Below are 20,865 nucleotides of genomic sequence, written 5' to 3'. Positions count from 1 at the left end.
GGGGGTAGGGAAGTGGTGTTGCAAAGCTAAAAAACAATTTTATAAACTTCTGCAACTTCTGTGTTTTAGACCAGGCTTCAGATGTAGCTTTGGTTGTTTCCTTGTCTCAGTGTTGAAAAGAATACTCATTAGCACTTCAGAGTCTTCTTATTAAATTTATTATCTGCATTTGAGCACCAGGTGTTTGCCTAAAACATTCTAAGCATGTTTCTTTTCAACACCTCCTGCAAGAGACTATCGGTGATACTTAGATGGTCATAGTCCATTTGTTTAGCATAACCCTAAATATTAAGCACACTATAAGCAAATGCAATTTGTACTGGACGCACCAGGCACTGGCCAGGATTATAATCCAATTTCTCTTCCAAAGTGAGGTATGGATTTCCTCAGTTAGCTTCAATTAAGTCATAGCTTTCCTTTCAAAACTGGGCTTCCCTCATAAACCAAGTAGGTATCCATGGAAGCTGCCTTGTCATCATAACAGCCAGCTTTTTCTTCTGAGTCTACTGGGCAGAGATCCTGTTTGCACCACCTGAGTAGGGAATGCAAATAACTTTTAACCAAAACCATTGTATGGACAATACTTGTTGCAACCTAACCCCTAGTAGTGTTACAATCTCTAGAAAGGCATGCTGTGGACAGGCAATCCCCATGAACACCATGGAGGGGATTGATCAGATTTCACGGATACCACAGCAGGACCGATACTTGTCTCCATCAGCAGCGGATGTTGAGGTCTGGGTCTGTGTCAGTAGAAGGTGTGACTGACTACTAGAAAGGGATCGGATCACATGAGTGTGGTGCGGCGCCTGCTGAATACACCTAGGGGATCTGCTTGGAAGAGGCGGCTGGAGAAAGGGGATCCATTTACCTCTGAGCTGTGTAAGTGTCTGTGGAGGTGGCGTCAGGCTGGGCTGCGTGTTCGAGTAAGAGAGCCCCTGCGAAAAGCACATGTCAGATATAAATGTTTCCAGACTCCCATCCCAATAGCAAAATGTAATGGAAGGGTCAGGTATTCCTTACTCCATCACAGCATCTTGCTGGTTCATACCTGAATCTCCTTCTGCTCAAAAAGGAGGCAGTGACCAGCATTCCTTACACCACCATTGTTTAACAACATTTGAAAACCAATCTCCTCCAGCTGAAACCTACCCCAGGATCCCTGAAACTGAACATCCTAGGACAAATTCAGAGTCATTTTGGAGTCTCTGCAGTGGATTGTCAGTTCTCTCCATTACCTGTGTAGATCCTTGCCAGAGTGTAGGCAAAGTCTCTTGCTGCTAGCTCCATCGCAACTGCCCCCGTTGAGCCAACTCTTTGAGTGAACTGGCCAAGCCTATGGAGAGCATCCTGGAGTAGTTGTACAGAAGATTCCAGTTCTGAAATGCTGGAAGCCAGCTCCAACTTCCCCTGCAAAGAAAGGAAAAGTTATCGAGTGCCTCGTGTAGGGAAACAGCTGCTGAAATCTGAATGAAAGAGCTCAAACCACTGCAATTCTCAATGAGGCTGCCATGGGGAAGCTTATACCACACCAGCCAACATTGACAGAACACTGCTCAGCTGCACTCAGGAGAAAATTGTTTGAAGGAAACTTGCAGCATTAGTTTAACTGAAAAACACTGAGCTAGATCTACCATGCTGGTAGTCCAGCAAGGTGTGGATACCAACTAGTGTACACACTACCCTGTAATTACATATCTGTAGCAGGCAGAAATTATACATGCCCATCACCACTGTATCTGATCTGTCCTTCTACATCCAAATATTTCCACTTTCATGAAGATGTTAGAGCTGTGCTCAGAGCGTGGCTGCAGCTACTGCTCTCCTTGAGCTAACAGGCAGGTTTGAAAAATCCGTCCCTTACGAGTCACATAGATGTGGGAAAGCCCAAAGCAGCCAGGCCTGTGCTCAACTCCCTGAGAATGGATGGCCGGGCTCTGGCTGTTCCAAGGGGCTTTGCTGGCTCCTCTTCCCAGTGGCCTAGCTGTAGTGTGGAAAACGTGACAGAAGGTCAGCGGTGAGACCCTAATACCACTCTACACTGGCTTCCTATTAATACTACAGCGTGCACACTGCTGCCTCGGTGTGTGAGATCGAGTGTAGCCTTTAATCTGGGTTTCCCATGCTGCCACAGGGTGAGCTCTCAGAAGGGCTCTTGATTCACGTAACATGTATTTGTATCCAATATATAAATGTCATTATGTATCACTACACCATATTACTGATGCTGAGTTTGGATCTGCATTTCCATGGTCAATGGGTTGAAAAACTTGCAGTATGTGTGTGAAATCCTGGCCCCTTTGAAGTGTTTTGACATGGACCTCACTGAAGCCAGGGGTCTCGGCCCAAGCATCTGGGGTGCTATGTTTTACAGAACTGTACATCTTTACCCCAGTAGTTCTGCAGTTTGTGCTTTTCTGCTGTAATACTATATGACAAAAGGGTTACAATGGTTAATTTGCAAAGAGGAGCTGGTATTTTAGGCCAGGTCTACACTACTGCGGTAGTTCGACAGCTGGCAATCGAACTTCCGGGTTCGATTTATCGCGTCTGGTCTGGACGCGATATATCGATCCCGGAAGCGCTCGCCGTCGACTGCGGTACTCCAGCTCGGCGAGAGGAGTACCGCGGAGTCGACGGGGAGCCTGCCTGCCGCGCGTGGACCGCGTCTGAACCGCGGTAAGTTCGAACTAAGGTATGTCGACGTCAGCTACGTTATTCACGTACCTTAGTTCGAAGTTGGGGTTAGTGTAGACCAGGCCTTAGAGTAGCATTTTGTAGAAGGGTTTCAGAGTAGCAGCCGTGTTAGTCTGTATCCGCAAAAAGAACAGGAGTCCTTGTGGCACCTTAGAGACTAACACATTTATTAGAGCATAAGCTTTCGTGGGCTACAGCCCACTTCTTCGGATGCATATAGAATGGAACATATATTGAGGAGATATTTATACACACACACACATACAGAGAGCATGAACAGGTGGGAGTTGTCTTACCAACTCTGAGAGGCCAATTAAGTAAGAGAAAAAAACCTTTTGAAGTGATAATCAAGATCGCCCAGTACAGACAGTTTGATAAGAAGTGTGAGAATACTTACATGGGGAGATAGATTCAATGTTTGTAATGGCTCAGCCATTCCCAGTCTCTATTCAAGCCTAAATTGATTGTATCTAGTTTGCATATCAATTCAAGCTCAGCAGTTTCTCGTTGGAGTATGTTTTTGAAGCTTTTCTGTTGCAAAATTGCCACCCGCAGGTCTGTCATTGAGTGAGCAGACAGGTTAAAGTGTTCTCCTACTGGTTTTTGAATGTTATGATTCCTGATGTCAGATTTGTGTCCATTAATTCTTTTGCGTAGAGACTGTCATGTGAATTAATCTCTTATTTGCCAATTATTTGTGAAACTGACACTTATTAGTAGCTGATATCCTACTAAAAAGTAGTTTTATGTATTTTTAGGCTTTCAGTACTTGAGGTGATCATGCAGTTCCTACTCTTGTTACTGGAAAACACAGCCTGTTAGCTCAGTAGGAGTCAGCCTGTGAAAATTCAACACAATTTTGTGTTCTATAAAACTTACTTGCACTACTACCTTCCTAAGTACAGGTTAGGTCTGTTGCCAAGATAAAGTCCAAAGGAACCTCCAAGCCCACAGCATACTAATGAGATGTTTTAAAAAACCTTTTGCAAAAGTAACTTAGAGGTTGATGCCAACAAATAGCATAGACTCCAAAGGCAGAAACACAGGCATAACAGGCTGGGGCGAAGCCAAAGGTATATAGGTTTCTCAAAACACAGTAGATTCAAATACCACACTACAGTAGAACCTCAGTGTTACGAAAACCAGAGTTACGAACTGACTGGTCAACCACACACCGCATTTGGAACCGGAAGTACGCAATGAGGCAGCAGCAGTGACACAAAAAACACAGTACAGTACTGTGTTAAATGTAAACTAAAAAATTAAGGGAAAGTTTAAAAAAAAAAGATTTAACAAGGTAAGGAAACTTTCTGTGCTTGTTTCATTAAATTAAGATGGTTAAAAGCAGCATTTTTCTTTTGCTTAGTAAAGTTTCAAAGCTGTATAAGTCCATGTTCAGTTGTTAACTTTTGAAAGAACCACCATGACGAGGTGTTCATAACTCTGAGGTTCTACTGTAATACCTTGGTACAACTGGCTGCGTAACAAACTGCTACTGCCTAAACCAGGGGTCGGCAACCTTCAGCACACGGCCCATCAGGGTAATCAGCTGGCAGGCTGCGAGACATTTGGTTTACCTTGACCGTCCGCAGGCACAGCCCCCTGCAGTTCCCAGTGGCTGCAGTTTTGCCGTTCCTGGCCAATGGGAGCTGTGGGAATTAGTGGCCAGCACATCCCTTCCCGCAGCTCCCATTGGCCGGGAACGGCAAACCGTGGCCATTAGGAGCTGTGGGCGGCTGTGCCTGCGGACGGTAAACGTAAACAAAATGTCTCGCGGACCACCAGCGGATTACCCTGATGGCCCATGTGCCGAAGGTTGCCGACTCCTGGCCTCAATTGTGTGTTTAAAGGGACCCAGGTACTGTAGATCCAAAATCTGATCAGCTTCAAAGCATGGTTCCGGTCAAAAAAGTGACAGGTTGTATTCTGTATGTGTTCTGCATCAAATCCTTTCATCTCGAATTTGCTAATTTTTTTACAGGTGATTTTTTTTTCCCCAACTGCCAGCGGTGTAAATTCAACGTACAGGAAAATCAAACTGGGTTTTTTCCACTTCCTCTGTTATAAGGAGAAAAAAAATTCTGGAATGAGAACTCAGCCAGCAGCTTCAGTGATCATGTCAAAGGCAGAAACAACTCCAGCTTTGCTTTCCTCCCGGTCTACCTGCTCTAAGTCCATAAGAGTATAACTGACAGGAGGGCAGCATCAATGGGGCCATTTTTACCGTCACTTTTCTGACTGATGTAGTCAAACAGGGAATGACCTTTAAAGTATTTCTGAATCCATCAGAAACTGTTTAAGCTGCCACTCTTTTTGGTAAGCCTCTCCTTACTGCAAACAACTAAAACAATACAGCCAGAACCGGACTCGTTTCTTATAATGGAGAATCATTTTCAAGGTTATGCATATTTAAAAATAAGAGGGAGGACACCAAAAACAGGGGGCTTTGCTTGCAAATCATATTTACTTATTTACTTCAATAGGGCTGCGCAGATTTTACTGAGGGCACAAACTGGCCTGCAGAATCATTGTTGATGATGCATGAAAAGGCAGAACACTCGGCTTTATTTGTACATAGCCCAGGCTGAGTTTTGCACAGCTGACATTCAGAAAGAGCCTGTTTCATTTGTGAGCTGATCAAATTTGATATGAACTTGTTGGCATACGAGAATCCTGGAACCCCAGACCACCATTTTTTACATGTCACTTCTCAGAGTAGAAGTGGATTTTAAAATGCATCCCAAGTACTGTAGCAAAATCATAGCCAATAAAACTGGCCCCACATATTGCTCATCTGAAACTCCCAGGATGTCTCCCCGATGGTTGTCTTAGGAATCTAGTGCCATTTCTCACGTTCATTCCTCTGGTTGCACTTTCTATGTGAAGATCAGCAGGATAATCACCCAGTGAACATGTTTATCTTCCTTCCCCTTGCCTTGCCTCTATAGCATGCATCATGAAGTACGAACATGAAAGGCTCTCAGCTTCCCATAATCATGTGGTGCAAAGGAAAAGAAAGTTACCTGTCATTCATGTTCTCTGGAGATGTACTTCAGTGGATCACCACTCTTGGAACCAGGCTTCCAGCATGAGATCAGGTGGGAACTCCCTTAGTGGCACCCCTCAGTATCCCATACTTACTTGCTGTCCAAGCGGGAGAAGAACGTACTCCCAACAAGAGCCAGTTAACACAAGTCAAAGGCAGAAATAGCAGACCCTCAGCTCTGTGGGGAGGAGGCTGGATGGGAATCCCCTCAGAAAACAAACATTCCCAGCAATGTTCCTTCCTCTAGAGATGCCCCTCGCAGTAGATTCCAACAACTATAGACAGCTATGTGAGGGATGGAGCTAAACCAAATGGTACCAGGTAGCAAGAGAGGCAGTAATGGTAGGAAACAAGACTCATGCCTAGAATGGTAACAATCCATTACTTTTATGGAGGGCTAAACGATCTCCCCAAAAGGCGGGTGTCACATGCTGGCTGGCCCTTTAACAGATGGCTTCAGCCTTGCCTGTGAGGTAGCAGTTATCGCCCAGCTGATTCTGATCTGGGGACTTAATTACAACTAGTGACCCCTGCTGTGAAAAGGTCAGAGTGGACTAAAGAGGAAGGAGCTTCCTCTCCCTGGGAAGGCCCTGGTGAAGGCAGGCTGAAGTGACGTCTGGAAGAAGCAGGGAGGTCCCTAGGAGAAGTTGCCGGTGTCCCCAGGAAGGGAGGCAGTGCGGAAAACTGCTGAGAAGCAGCACCTGCAGGGGAAAATCACAGTGGGGGGAGGCAGTGCTCTGCTGAAGAAGTGCACAAGGCCCCTGCAGCGGAGCCCAGGAGGGGCAGAAGAATCTTTGTTTGGATGTTTATTTGAATTTTCACTTGGACTTTCATTACCTTGGAAGGGGACTGAACCTAAGAGGTGACCTGGCTGGAGGGCTAGGCCATGGAAGATGAAAACAGAAACAGGCCATCACAGGCCAAAGTGGTAGTCCACAGGTGGCATGAAAGGTGAAGATCCCAGCAGCCCCACACTCTGATGCCAGGGAGTGGTATGGCGGTGAGTGGAAACAGTGGGTAATATAAAAACCCAAAATAAATCCAATTTCTAGAGGCCAGGAGAGTTGGGGCACCGGCAGCTCAGAAGCAGGTCATGTTACACCCATATGTCAAACCAGGATTCTGGTCTAGAAGCCTAGTCTAAGCAATAGTGCTTGGTACCTGGATGCAGAGAAGACCTGCTGTCTCCTGACTAGACAGATCTGAGCTTGGAAGCCCCAAGTGGACAGGCCCAGCTGGCTGCAGCATGGAGAGATGCAATGAGACAGCCATTTAGCCATGCTTTGCTTGGTGTCACTTGAACCTACTGGAATAGTGTTAAATGAAATGCAAAGCTGGGTGGGCTTTTTAAAGGCTTCAGTCCACTCCAGAGAAAGTCTTGGGGCATTTTTCACATTGTTTGTTGAGGCTCTTCTGTGGGACAGCCATGCGGGCATGGGAAATGTTGACAGGAGAATTGGTTCAGTAAGTCAAACCTTTTTCACCACCTACAGCTCAAGGATGCAACGGATAAAGTAGTGCATGGTTGTTGAAACAAGAGCCATAGCTGGAGAGCTGTCAAATCCCTCTGGGGTCTTCCCCTTCCCAAATCACAGCCATAAGAAAGGAACATGGGATAGAATCATAGAATATCAGGGTTGGAAGGGACCTCAGGAGGTCATCTAGTCCAACCCCCTGCTCAAAGCAGGACCAATTCCCAACTAAATCATCCCAGCCAGGGCTTTGTCAAGCCGGGCCTTAAAAACCTCCAAGGAAGGAGACTCCACCACCTCCCTAGGTAACCCATTCCAGTGCTTCACCACCCTCCTAGTGAAACAGTGTTTCCTAATATCCAACCTAGACCTCCCCCACTGCAACTTGAGACCATTGCTCCTTGTTCTGTCATCTGCCACCACTGAGAACAGCCTAGCTCCATCCTCTTTGGAACCCCCCCTCAGGTAGTTGAAAGCAGCTATCAAATCCCCCCTCATTCTTCTCTTCTGGAGACTAAACAATCCCAGTTCCCTCAGCCTCTCCTCATAAGTCATGTGCTCCAGACCCCTAATCATTTTTGTTGCCCTCCACTGGACTCTTTCCAATTTTTCCACATCCTTCTTGTAGTGTGGGGCCCAAAACTGGACACAGTACTCTAGATGAGGCCTCACCAATGTCGAATAAAGGGGAACGATCACGTTCCTCGATCTGCTGGCAATGCCCCTACTTATACAGCCCAAAATGCCGTTCGCCTTCTTGGCAACAAGAGCACACTGTTGACTCATATCCAGCTTCTCGTCCACTGTGACCCCTAGGTCCTTTTCTGCAGAACTGCTGCCTAGCCATTTGGTCCCTAGTCTGTAGCAGTGCATGGGATTCTTCCGTCCTAAGTGCAGGACTCTGCACTTGTCCTTGTTGAACCTCATCAGGTTTTTTTTGGCCCAATCCTCTAATTTGTCTAGGTCCCTCTGTATCCGATCCCTACCCTCCAGTGCATCTACCACACCTCCAAGTTTAGTGTCATCTGCAAACTTGCTGAGAGTGCAGTCCACGCCATCCTCCAGATCATTAATAAAAATATTAAACAAAACCGGCCCCAGGACCAACCCTTGGGGCACTCCGCTTGAAACCGGCTGCCAACTAGACATGGAGCCATTGATCACTACCCGTTGAGCCCGACGATCTAGCCAGCTTTCTATCCACCTTACAGTCCATTCATCCAGCCCATATTTCTTTAACTTGGCGGCAAGAATACTGTGGGAGACCGTATCAAAAGCTTTGCTAAAGTCAAGGAATAACACATCCTCTGCTTTCCCCTCATCCACAGCAGCAGCAGCCTCAGCACTGAGTGAGAGTGGGGGAAATGCCTGGTTGGATGCAATCAACTCAGCACTCTAAAGCAGTGGTGTTCCCAGCCGATCTTGCAGTAGGAGCAAGAAGCCAGGTCCAGGGAGGTGGTACCTCTGGATGATCAGTGTTGCTGTGAGTGAACACACCTGCACTCCAGAGCAGAATGCATCTAGAACCTGGCCTTGGCTTTTGGTGAGAGAGCGCAGCACATCAAGTGAGAGGATATTTGTTGTTCCCTCCCAGATGGTCAGCACCTGTGAAGGAGGAGGGACAGGTAGGAAAAGCAGCCGTTATTGGGATTTCTTACCAATGTCAGGAGCTCTCAGACTGGTCTCCTCCACACATCCCATAGTGACTGAAGGGTAGAGCTGCTAGGCATGGAGTCAGGGGAATGGATGAGCAAGGAGAAGTGGAACTGCTAAGTCAGAAAGAGCAGATGTACGGGGGGGGGGGGGGGGGGGAAAGAGAGCTGAGCCAGGACTTCACGGTGCTTGCAGAACACGAGGTTAAAGGCTGGTGGCTAGGGCAGATGGAGTGCTGTGAGGAGCAGACGAGGCTGGGGTTGAATGGGGTACGGGAGGGTGGCATTGCAAAGCCCAAAGAGGAGACGAGGGCTGGAGAGGGAATGAACTGTGAAGGGAGGTGAGGAAGGCTTGTAGGGGAGATGAGAGGGGGGAGGCCAAGTTTATGGGAGCAGCCCAGGGGAGGGTGTGAAGCAGGAGGGGTCGGTTCTCCAAGGAAGGAGTGAGCCCATACGAGGGCAAACAGGCAGTGGAAGTCAGTATGTGGCTGACAGCTCAATAGCGCCCCTGAGCAGGAGTCAATCACGAGTGACATGACGGGGAATGGCCCATCAGGACGAGAAGAACAATAACAGACTGGTCAGTTCTATCACAGTGTTAGAGCTCTGTGGTGATGTGGGGTCCAAGAGCAGGGCTGGCAAATGGGCAGAGGACAGCCATGACATTAGGCATGAGCGTACACATTTGGCAATCTGTCTTTGGCAGAGAGCCAGACTGCAGTACAGCACTGCAGAGGGATGCCTGAAGGGCACCAAGTGAGGAGCTATGGAGAAGAACTGTCGTGCTTAGTTTGTGTTTTCTTACCTGGGCATCTCGCAGTGCGACTGGCAAGCCTGTGTCTTCCATGTAGCCCTGCCCTCCAAAACACTCCAGTCCCTCAGAAATGACAGCAATCGCCTGCAAAGCACAGAGCACAAGACTCCAGGATTTGAACTACAAGATCCAAATTACCCAGATGGAGAAATTGCTCATGCTGTCCTCCATGCTAATTACTGTGTTGCAGCCAAACAGTTTTGGGTGCTGATCCTGCGGGGAAAGGGTTAAGTGGGTTATGCTGACTCAGTGAGGCAGGTGACTCATTACCCTACATGGACATAAAGGGATTTGGAGGGACTCTCTGGGGGAGAGGATCTAGGGCAGTGGCTCTCAATCCGGGGTTCATGTGTCCCTGGGGTGACACTGAGGTCATCCAGGGGGGTACATCAACTCATCTAGATATTTGCTTAGTTTTACAACAGGCTACATAAAAAGCACTAGCAAAGTCAGTACAAACTAAAATTTCATAGAGTTACTTGTTTATACTGCTCTATATACTATACACTGAAATGTAAGTACAATATTTATATTCCCATTGATTTTATAATTATATGGTAAAAATGAGAGTAAATTTTCAGTAACAGTGTGCTGTGCCACTCTTGTATTTTATGTCTGATTTTGTAAGTACTGTGTGTAGAGCAGGTTGGGAAAGGCGCCTACTCAAAGGGCCACTTGGTCAAAATCTTGAAGTTCAGCAGCTTATAGTGTCAACTGTGAGAGGCCAGCAAGTTGCCCTGAGAAGCAGACAGTAATCCCCATACTCCATTAATAAATAATGCAAAAAATAGTGCCTGGAAGTAAAGAAATTTGTTTCAAGACAAACACATTACCTCCCTCCCTGGATAAGTGGATCCATTCAAACTTCTGCACACATTTAGAGAGAGAGAAATCTCCCCTGCTGTTTCTATAGAGTTAAGGTTGAAACTGAACTTCTACACAAACCCAAGCCCCTTTTTCAATTGCTCATAACTGTAGGAAACAAATTCCTTTGGGGAGTGAATTGTCTTTGCTCGGTCTCTGCTCAAAGGAGAATTCTCTTTTTTTAATTTAGCAAAATATTTTCAGCCAAGTGCATAGGCATGCGCAGCCTATTAATTAGGGTGTGCACCCAGGGAGCCCCGCCCAAGCTCCGCCCCCATCCCAATCCACACCCTCCTACTTCCTGACCCCTGACTGCCCCCCTCAGAACCCCAACCCCCCCTGCTCCTTGTCCCCTCACGGGACCCTGCCCCTAACTGCCCCCCAGGACCCTACCCCCTATCTAAGCCTCCATGCTCCTTGTCTCCTGACTGCCCCCTCCTGAGACCCCCCCCACTGTAACTGCCTCCCTAGGACCCTACCCCCTACCTGTCCCCTGACTGCCCCGACCCTTATCCACACCCCCGCCCCCAGACAGACCCCCGGGACTCCCATGCCTATCCAACCACTCCCTGCCTCCTGACAGGATCCCCAGAACTCCCAACCCATTCAAGCCCCCTGCTCCTTGTCCCCTGCCTGCCCCCAATCACCCCCCCAGGACCCCACCAACTATCCCCTGACAGCCCCGACCCCTAGCCACACCCCTGCCCCCTGACAGGCCCTCTGGAATTTGCACACCATATCTAACACCCCCATTCCCCATCCCCTGACTGCCCCCGAGACCGTCAGGCCCATATCCAACCCACCGTGACCCGGCCCAGCCCCCTTACCACGCCACCGCTCAGAATAGAGTCCCCACCAAATCCCACCCCCTAGACATCCCCTTGACCAATGACGTGATGGCACTTACGTGGCAGGTGCAGAGAGCGCCAACCAAGCTGGAGTGCAATGGTGAAAGAGCGCTATGACTGACGTAAGTCAAAGGTCACGTGTAGCACTGGGGAGGCAACGATTGGCTGAGCGGGCCCGGGTGGGGGAGTAAGGGGGGTCTTGGTAGCAGCATGGGGTTCACTGTGTGACACAATTACAACAACTTTGTGCAGCTGCTAGGGAAGTTTGTACAGGCAACAAATCCCCCCTGCCTGCGCAGGGTGTACCCTGTCACCCCGACTCATAGGTGCTGACTTTTGGTTTTGCCGGTGGGTGCCCCATCCTGGCTTCACCCCTTATCCAAGGCTCCACCCCCACTCCACCTCTTCCTTCCCCATCCCCCTAGACCCCCCTGAAAACCTCCTTCTTGCAAACTCCCTCCCCTAAATGCCTCCCACCAGCTGCTCACTCCTTTCTGCCCCTCCTGCCTTAAGGGCGAGGTGTGGGTGCTGGAGGATTACTCTGCCAGTTTTGAGGGGAGGCTATTTTCAACATTTATACACTTTCATTCTAGTTATTGAAAGTGTGTCTATCATTGGTATCTCCCCTTCCTGATGTTTCCCAGTTCTTGCTCTCCATCTGTGTCCCTTTTCCCATCTCTCGCTGCTCCCACCCACGCACTCAAAGCAGCTCTGTCTCCCCCAAACCCCACCCCCTGCAGCCAGCCTAGAAACTACATGCCCTGACACAGAGAGAAATTTAATTCAACAGCCCAGCATAGAAATGGCCCATTCATTCATCCTGCTGTGTGGCTGCTGTGTTGTTGCTCCAGCTCTTCCCAATCCCAGGGCTGCAGCCCAATCCCAGGGCTGCAGCCCACCCCCGCTTTGACTCCTTCACACACTCTACAACTTTTGTGGGAGGGGAGCCCCTGGTGGGACCATGGCCAAAGGCAGGGGAGTGGGGGCCAGTTGCTTACTCCACCAGGCTGCAGCAGCCCAGCACCCTGAAGCAAGAGGAGCTCAGGTGTCCCAAGGTGAAGCAGGGCAGCATCTCCTGACCTGAAGCGGATACAGGGGGATGGATGCAAGGGAAGGAATTCCCCAGGAGCTGGGGGGGGGGGGTGAAGGGGGATCCAGGGGAAGAGAATCAATCCTTCCTTACACTGGGAGGAGGGGATGCTGATCAGTGGGGGAGGGGATAAATTGCCTCTTGGAGGAAAAGCCCCTCAGGCAGGCTTGATCTGGGCATGGGGGAGGGGGAGATGCTTGCCCAGCTCAAAGCTATTTCTTTCCCAGGCATAAGGGAACCATAGGGGTTGGAAGCTCCCAGAGCCTGCATAGGAGGGGGCTGGGCAGCATCCAGGCTTGGGGAGGCTGCTCATTTGCAGCTGGGGCTGGAGTGAAGCCCCTCTGGGCAGGTAAAGAAGGGGGAGGGGGCGAGCTGCGGGCCCCAGCCCAATTTCACTCAAAAGACACAAGGAAGAACTTTTCTTAAAGGAGCCATGTCCTTTGGTTTGCCCCCCTGCCCAGCACTAAGGGGGTCTGGAGCTGGTTTCTCCTGACTGAAGGGGGAACACAGGTCCTGGGGGAAACACCAGGGTGGGCTGAGACTGGCTGGCTCAGTCCTTGAGAAAGCCCTTGGCCCGTACACCCCCCAGCAGTCCCCTGGAGCCAGCCCAGAAGCTGCCTGCCTATCTCCCCCCAGGCCCCTGCCAAGAGGCTGCCCACCCCTCTGCAGCTAGGCCAGAAGCTGCCGTGCCCTGGCTGCTGGTCCCCCCTAGCCCAGCTTCCTCTAGCCTGAAAATCCGAAAGACTCACTCAGCTCTGCCTGCAGTCTCCAAACTGCAGTAGGGGCAGGGGAAACAGCTGATAAGTAGGACTTCACCCAAACAGCTGATTGGCTACAGCCAGCCAAAGAGCTGATGAGGGCTGCTGCAGCATGCTAAATAGCTGATTGGCAGTTGCCAACAGCTGATTTCCCGGGGTGTGCTAAGCAGCCTTCTCCTTGTCCTCCTCCCCCCTCCAAGCCTCCAGCAGGGGAGAGGGGAGGAGCAGCCTTCCCAGACCAAGCTCAGGCATGATTAGGGTGTGCCTGGGCACATCCCGTGCGCACGCCTATGGCCAAGTGTACACACACTTTAAAAAACCCACACCACTGTTCCATCTGTTCTGATCAGACATGTGCCTCATTCACCAATCACTGATCGGAACACACCTCTCCCGTGCCCTATAGCTGACCTCCACTCCTCACAATGCAGAGCAATTAATTAACCCACCTGCCCTAACTGGCAACAGTCATTCCATTGTTCTGCTAGCCTTGCAGGAGCAGGTTTTCCTCTTTCTACCCCAAGCCCGGGACACTGTATTGCTGCTGCAATTTGTATTCTCCCTGTAACTCATTCCTCCATCCAGCTCAGGGTCAGTGACATGCGGCACAGAGCCTATCCCAGGCTGATCGAATGTGGCCACCCAATACCTGTTTCCCAGTGTAGAGCTTAGCGACTGGCGTCAACAGCCTGAGAAGATGCAGGTCCTGCTCACTGGCCATCTTGGTCTCCTCTAATCCCAGCAGCCTGGCTATCTCCATGAGCATGAGAAAGGCCCCTCGAGTTTCCACCTGCAGGGAAAGAAGAAGCAGGGAGCATTCACGTGCAATCCCTATGGGCACAGGCATGCATCCACCACATCTGACCTTGTACCAGGAGAATTACCTTGACTCACTACCAAGCCCTTGCCAAAGCTGCAGAGGCAAAGGCTGCTCTGCCCAGTCTGATATACCACAGGTATTGCAGGCCAGGGGTGGGGTCCTCGCTCCCTTGGTAGTTCTGTAACCATGGGCCAGTATTAGGAGTGTGACAGTGCCACTTTTTTAGGCTCCATCAGACACCAGATCAATACTCCTTCCAGGCACCTGATACAATTCTCAGCTATACCACGACATCACAAGTCCACATCCTCCCACAGTGATGCACAGGACACAAGATGACATCCTTCCAAAGATGGAAGGATGGCGTGGGCTGCACCCTCAGCAAGTTTGCAGATGACACTAAACTGGGAGGTGTGGTAGATACACTGGAGGGTAGGGATCGGATACAGAGGGACCTAGATAAATTAGAGGAATGGGCCAAAAGAAATCTGATGAGGTTCAACAAGGACAAGTGCAGAGTCCTGCATTTAGGATGGAAGAATCCCATGCACTGATACAGACTAGGGACCGAGTGGCTAGGCAGCAGTTCTGCAGAAAAGGACCTAGGGGTTACAGTGGACGAGAAGCTGGATATGAGTCAACAGTGTGCCCTTGTTGCCAAGAAGGCTAACAGCAATTTGGGCTGTATAAGTAGGAGCATTGCCAGCAGATCGAGGGACGTGATCATTCCCCTCTATTCGGCATTGGTGAGGCCTCATCTGGAGTACTGTGTCCAGTTTTGGGCCCCACACTACAAGAAGGATGTGGAAAAATTGGAAAGAGTCCAGTGGAGGGGCAACAAAAATGATTAGGGGGCTGGAGCACATGCCTTATGAGGAGCGGCTGAGGGAACTGGGATTGTTTAGTCTGCAGAAGAGAAAAACGAGGGGGGATTTGATAGCTGCTTTCAACTACCTGAAAGGGGGGTCCAAACAGGATGGATCTAGACCGGGGTCTCAAACACGCGGCCCACGGGGTGATTTTCTGCGGCCCGCGAACCCCTCGCAGCCCCCCCTCCCTCCCTCCCCCAGTGTTTACCAGAGCGGCTCCGGCCGGACGTGCACCGGGAGCAGGGCATGCTCCCTGCCTGCCTGCCCTGCCCTGCGCAGCTCCAGGAAGAGGCTGGAACATGGGGAAGGGGGGGCGGAGGGGCTGTGTGTGGCTGTTGCTTGAGGCAGTGCCCCCAGCAGCTCCCATTGGCCGGGAACGGGGAACCGCGGCCAATGGGAGCTGCTGGCGGCGGTGCCTCAAGCAACAGAAACACACAGCCCCTCCACCCCCCCTTCCCCATGTTCCAGCCTCTTGCGGGGGCAGGGCAGGCAGGCAGGGAGCCTGCCCTGCCCCCGGTACATGCCGGGCCAGATCGTGCCCCCCGAACCTCTCCTGCAGCCGAACCCCCTGCCCTGAGCCCCCTGCTGCACCCCAACCCCCCTGCTGCACCCCTCCTGCATCCCAACCCACTGCCCTGAGCCCCATGCCGCACCCCTCCTGCACCCCGACCCCCTGCCGTACCCTGCACCCCTCCTGCACCCTGACCCCTGCCCTGAGCCCCCTGCCGCACCCTGCACCCCGACCCCCTGCCCTGAACCCCCTGCCACACCCCACACTCCTCTTGCACCCCATCCCACTGCCCTGAGCCCCCTGCCACACCCTGCACCCTGACCCCTTGCTGTACCCCTCACTCCTCCTGCACACCACACTCCAACTCCCTGCCCTGAGCCCCCACCACACCCCACACCCCTCCTGCACCCCCTGGGGGCAGGGAGGGGGCAGAGTTGGGGTGGGGATTTTGGGGAAGGGGTTGGAATGGGGGCAGGGAAGGGGTGGGAAGAGGCGGGGCCGAGGGCGGCAGCGGGGGAGGTGTCAGTAATGCGGCTCTCGGGCCAATGTACTAGTCCTCATGTGGCCCTCATGGTCATTTGAGTTTGAGACCCCTGATCTAGACTGTTCTCAGTGGTGGCAGATGACAGAACAAGGAATAATGGTCTCAAGTTGCAGTGGGGGAGGTTCAGATTGGATATTAGGAAACACTATTTCACTAGGAGGGTGGTGAAGCACTGGAATGGGTTACCTAGGGAGATGGCGGAATTTCCTTCCTTAGAGGTTTTTAAGGTCAGGCTTGACAAAGCCCTGGCTGGGATGATTTAGTTGGGGATTGGTCCTGCTTTGAGCAGGGGGTTGGACTAGATGACCTCCTGAGGTCCCTTCCAACCCTGATATTCTATGATCTGCAGAGAGGCAGGAGCACTGCAGGTGCAACCACTTGTCAGGACCTGCAAGGACTCGGGCTGATTGCTTGATAAGTGGCTCATTTCCCTGGCAACATGATATTAAGCTTTTCTGCATGCATCTGTTCTGATGTGCTCTGCAGAGGCCATTTAGACCAGCTGGCCATATCACTGTTCTGAGGACAGACTCAGAGATGCTACAACCTCAACTTCTATGTTTGATAGTAATAGCTTGGAGATACTGCTGTCTCTCCCCCACCACCATCACCCTGAAAAAGGATTTTTATATATTAGGTGGGGATGAAAGAGAAACTTGTCCCACCACGGGGCCAAGCATTTGCATGATGTTACATTGCTCAGAGCAAGAAGGAAACGGAAGGTTTGATTGGGTTTGGGGAAGTGAGCAGGGCCCTTTGTATTTTAGATCCCTTTTTGGACAATAAGTTTCTGCAGGTTGTTTTTTGGTGATTTACCATAACAAACAATATTTTCTTCTCTGATCTCTGTAAAGCAGAGAAGGACCAAGCTGCTAAATCCAGACCCAGGTTTGAAACCCCTTCCACAGCCCAGCTGATTGATCAGAGCCAGAGTGCAGGTTCACACCCAGCTCGCTTCTATAGTCCTCAGTCCTGTTTGTCTGTATATTGTTATTTATTTCTATTACAGCAGGGCCTAGAGCGCCTGAACAGGATCAGGGCCCCACTGTGCCAGGTGCTGCACAGACGGAGTGGGAGGCACCCACTGCTCTGAAGTGCTTACAGTCCCCATAGAATTTAAATAATAGAGCACCATGTACTGCACCAGGGATTCCACAATCGTTCAGGGACCATTTTGGACATGGGTGAAACAGCATGTTTCTCGGGTGCTCTGTCCACCTCTACTGGTGGCTGGGTCTCCTGTCAAAGTTAATGAGCCTGCTATGGCCTGGGCTAATGGAGCTGGGGCTTTTAGTTCAGGCCTCTGAGGCTCATGCTTTGAGATCCAGAGGTCCCAGGCTCAATTACACGCCCAAGGACAAGGTATAACATGCGCTTCGGTTACATGGGCATCCATGTACTTCTATGAGGAATAGCTCTGCACCTGTCTGCTGTTTGAGCAAACCCAGGCTCCTGCAGAGTGGCTGAATCCCTGCTCAGCTCAGCTCAGCTCCTGCTGGAGTACATGTCCCATCCCTGTCTAATATGCCCTGGATCGATACTAGCCAGTTCTGGCAGCCTTGTGCCTAAAGCAGGGTTGAGAGTGTCAGTAACAAAACTCCACAGAGCTCTGACCAGTCTGGTTATGAACAACAGTGGCAGGTGGCCTTGCTGATTAACAGCTCCCTGCAGCAGTGGTGAATCTTTGCCTTGCGGTCTGAGTGAGCGAGCGAGCCAGCTGAGTGCGAGGAAGCCTTACCTCCAGGCGGGCCATGGTTTGCATGTGCAAGGGATGGTCCTTGATGAGCTTCCCAAAGACGACCCGCTTGCTGGCATACTCTCTGGCCAGGTTAATCACCCTAGGGACGAAAGGGCAGTCAGGCATGGATAGGGTGACCAGATCAGAGATATAAAATATCGGGATGCGGTGGGTCCGGGCGGGGGCAGCGCGTAGCGGGCAGGGGCCTGGCGGGCGGCACGGGCCGAATCCCTGCTGCTGCCGGGGAGCCCCGCGCCTCTCCCTCCCGCTCACGGCTGCGGCGCCTCCCGCCGCCCAAGGCCCACCCCGGGCACATGTGGCGCGTGTCCCCCGCGCCTAGTCTCCCTCCCGCCGGGAAGGAGCCACTGGAGCGCAGCCGAGCGGGAGAGGCGCGGGGCTCCCTGCCGGCAGCGGGACACGCGCCGCATGTGCCCGGGGTGGGCCAGGGGGCGGGAGGCGCGTCCTACCGGGAAGGAGCTGCAGCCGCGAGCACGAGGGAGAGGCGTGGGGCTCCCCGGCAGCAGCGGGGATTTGGCCCACGCCCCTGCTCTGCGCTGCCCCACGGGCTGCAGGGCTGGAGCAGCCTCCGCGCTGCTCTCCCGGGCCCCCGTGTGCAGCGGCCCAGAGGCCGGGCAGGAGCCCTCTGGCGCGGCGGGGGGCTCAGAGCTGAGCCCCCCCGTCTCCCTCCCTTGCCAGCCCCCCTTTGCCTGCCCGCCCGGTGCCCGGGTGCCGGAGCTGACTCACCAGCTCCAGGATCCAGGCGCCGCCACCACTCCTCTTCCTCCCGGCTTGCGCCGCCATGCAGCTGCAAGCCTGGGAGGGAGGAGGAATGCTGTGTGGTTGGGGAAGAGGCGGGGCCAGGGCGGGGATTTGGGGAGGGAGCCAATGGGGGATGGAGGGGTTGAGAGTCCCTCCGGGAGGGCAAAATTTCTTGTTTGTCCAGTGTCCCGACCAAACATTGTTCAGGACGCGGGACAAAGAAGCAAATATCAGGACAGTCCCGATAAAATCGGGACGTCTGGTCACCCTAGGCATGGAGGGTTAGTGGCTGCAGCTTTTACATTCCCATATATATTAAACCCATTTCCTAACTTCCCCTTTGAGCCATTCCCAGCTTGGGGATGCAGAATAACCCTGCCATGGCAGATGGAAGTGATACTGTATAGTCAGCCTAGGAGACAGCTAACCCGCAGCAGTGCTTACTTTTCCCCATCACCCCAGCAAACCTCTTCCTGCTCACCCGCCTGTTGTCAAGTGCTGAAGGCTGGAATGCTGTTGCCTTGGTAATACTGTTTAGGTTGCTCAATGCATCTGTCCTTGGACTAACAGCTAATGCAGCCTGCTAATTTAGCAGACCTCGATGTTACTTATAAAGAGAGTGCACAGGCACAGGGTGACAAAGGCACTTGGCCTGGTGTATTGCCCTCAAGTTGCAGTCCTAGCGCCCTGGCTCTATGGTTACAGGTATGCCTTGCCACAGGCACTGGGGTTAGAGTGGCTCAGTCAGCAGTCCAACTAAGAAGGGGGGCTCCTTGTGCTAGGCACTGTACTGAGTAGTGGACAGTCCCTGCCCCAAACAGCGTCCAGTCTCAGCCGATCAGACAGATGCGGGCTGGGAGGAGGCAGAACATGCCAGTCGAACGAGCCGTGCACTAGCAGCACATGGCATGTTAGTGCCATGAAAGAGAGGGGGCAGGGCAGAGGAGAATAAGAGGCAGGCATGGAGTGCCGCTAAAGGGAAGAGAGGGTGAGGGAGGGGAAGGGGAGGGTTGGAGCAAACAACCAATCAGCACAGAGCAGAGAAAGCCAGCGAAGGTCCTACAGAGTTAGCTGGAATGTCCAGAGGTGCCTGCCTTGGTGGCTTCTGCCCACGCCCACTGGAGTCTCTGGCTGGCTGTCTTCTCCCCAAGGCCGTATGGCAGGGGTGCGGGGAGGCAGCGCCTGGGTCCTAGCACAAAGTCTCTCTGGAGGATGTTTCTGGCCCCCAGTCCAGCCCCAGTAGATGCTTTGGGAGGGTCTAACATGGCTCTGGCATGTCAGTCTCAATGCCAGCTCAGCCAAGAATTGCTCAGGTGATGCTGGCCTGATCCTCAATGAGGACAAGTGTCAGTGATTAGTTCTAGGCAGGCCAAGGGCTTGAGTTCAGCTACTGCTGCGACCATCCCTCAGGTCCCTGGGAAGTTTGTCATGCTCTTTCCCTCCACACCTGCTAGTTCACACCTTCCCACCACCTCCTGAGCTCCTACCCTGAGTGGATGCTGACATGCCTACCCAATCCCACCAGGAGGGACAGCAGTGACAAACCCTTCTCTTGCACTCCCTGGCTGTCCCAGCAACACCAGTAGGAGAAACAGCCAGTCCCTGAGCCACTGCTGGCTCCCCACACCCGCATGCACACACGCCACATTCGTCCCTGGTGCTCCTGCACTCCTCCCTTCCCAACCTCACCCCTGACTCGGGGGAGGTGACAGCGGTGTCTTCTCTCCACCGCTCCCCAGCAGTGGGGACATGAGTGGAACCTCTACTATCCCCCCATTTGGATCCAGCTGGGTATTCATAGGTGGCTGGTGCCCTGTTGTGCCGGATGCTTGTCAATCTCTGACTGGGGCCCTGGGGCGCTGCTATAACACCAGCAGCAGCCAGAGTGGCTCAGGATCTAGCTTGAGCTGCCACATGTCCCGCTGACAGCAGAGCTCTTGGAAAGTCAATGGAGCTTTGTCAATTTACATTTCTTCACCTGGAGAGCTATTGATGGGAACAACGTACATTTGGGGGCATTCTTTGCGACTCTTAAGACAGGAGGTTGCCCAGCAAGTGTGGCCTCTTGCATAGGCTCTGCTGCACATTATTATCTGCCCTGCTGTAGTGCCTAGGACCCCCCTCTGCTAGGCACTTACAAACACAGAGCTAAGAGGCGGACCCTGCCCCAAGCAGCTCACAAGCTGAGCCAACATTAGGAAGTCCTGCTTGAAACAAAAACAGCAAATAGGATGTTTGAAAGCCAGGATGTTGTGAGATAGAAACAACCTTCTCCTCCCACTTCCCTGCATCACTTAGCTCCCAGACACGGCCCCACCACAGCACAATGTGGCTCATGGCAGCAACGCAAAGCTGAGCCCCTTTGTCCGCCTGGCTGCTCCCC

At 52.0% G+C, this 20,865-nt stretch overlaps 1 protein-coding gene across 1 annotated transcript in view; it reads right to left on the bottom strand.

Annotated features, from left to right (window-relative positions):
* Positions 1 to 405: 405 nt before the first annotated feature.
* LOC135890489 (acyl-CoA dehydrogenase family member 11-like) overlaps positions 406 to 20,865 on the bottom strand; it is a 31,214-nt gene continuing 10,754 nt past the window's right edge. The window contains exons 8-14 of the mRNA XM_065417910.1: positions 17,724 to 17,823; positions 13,891 to 14,031; positions 9,673 to 9,765; positions 8,713 to 8,820; positions 1,239 to 1,410; positions 872 to 938; positions 406 to 532 (exon numbers count right to left, since the gene is read on the bottom strand). Of these exons, the coding sequence (XP_065273982.1) occupies positions 406 to 532; positions 872 to 938; positions 1,239 to 1,410; positions 8,713 to 8,820; positions 9,673 to 9,765; positions 13,891 to 14,031; positions 17,724 to 17,823 (808 nt within the window). The remainder of the gene's footprint in view (positions 533 to 871; positions 939 to 1,238; positions 1,411 to 8,712; positions 8,821 to 9,672; positions 9,766 to 13,890; positions 14,032 to 17,723; positions 17,824 to 20,865) is intronic.

Source organism: Emys orbicularis, chromosome 16 (assembly GCF_028017835.1).
Source record: "Emys orbicularis isolate rEmyOrb1 chromosome 16, rEmyOrb1.hap1, whole genome shotgun sequence".
NCBI lineage: Eukaryota > Metazoa > Chordata > Testudines > Emydidae > Emys > Emys orbicularis.
Note: the sequence above shows the minus strand (reverse complement) of the source record. Positions and strands in the feature narration are given on the sequence as shown.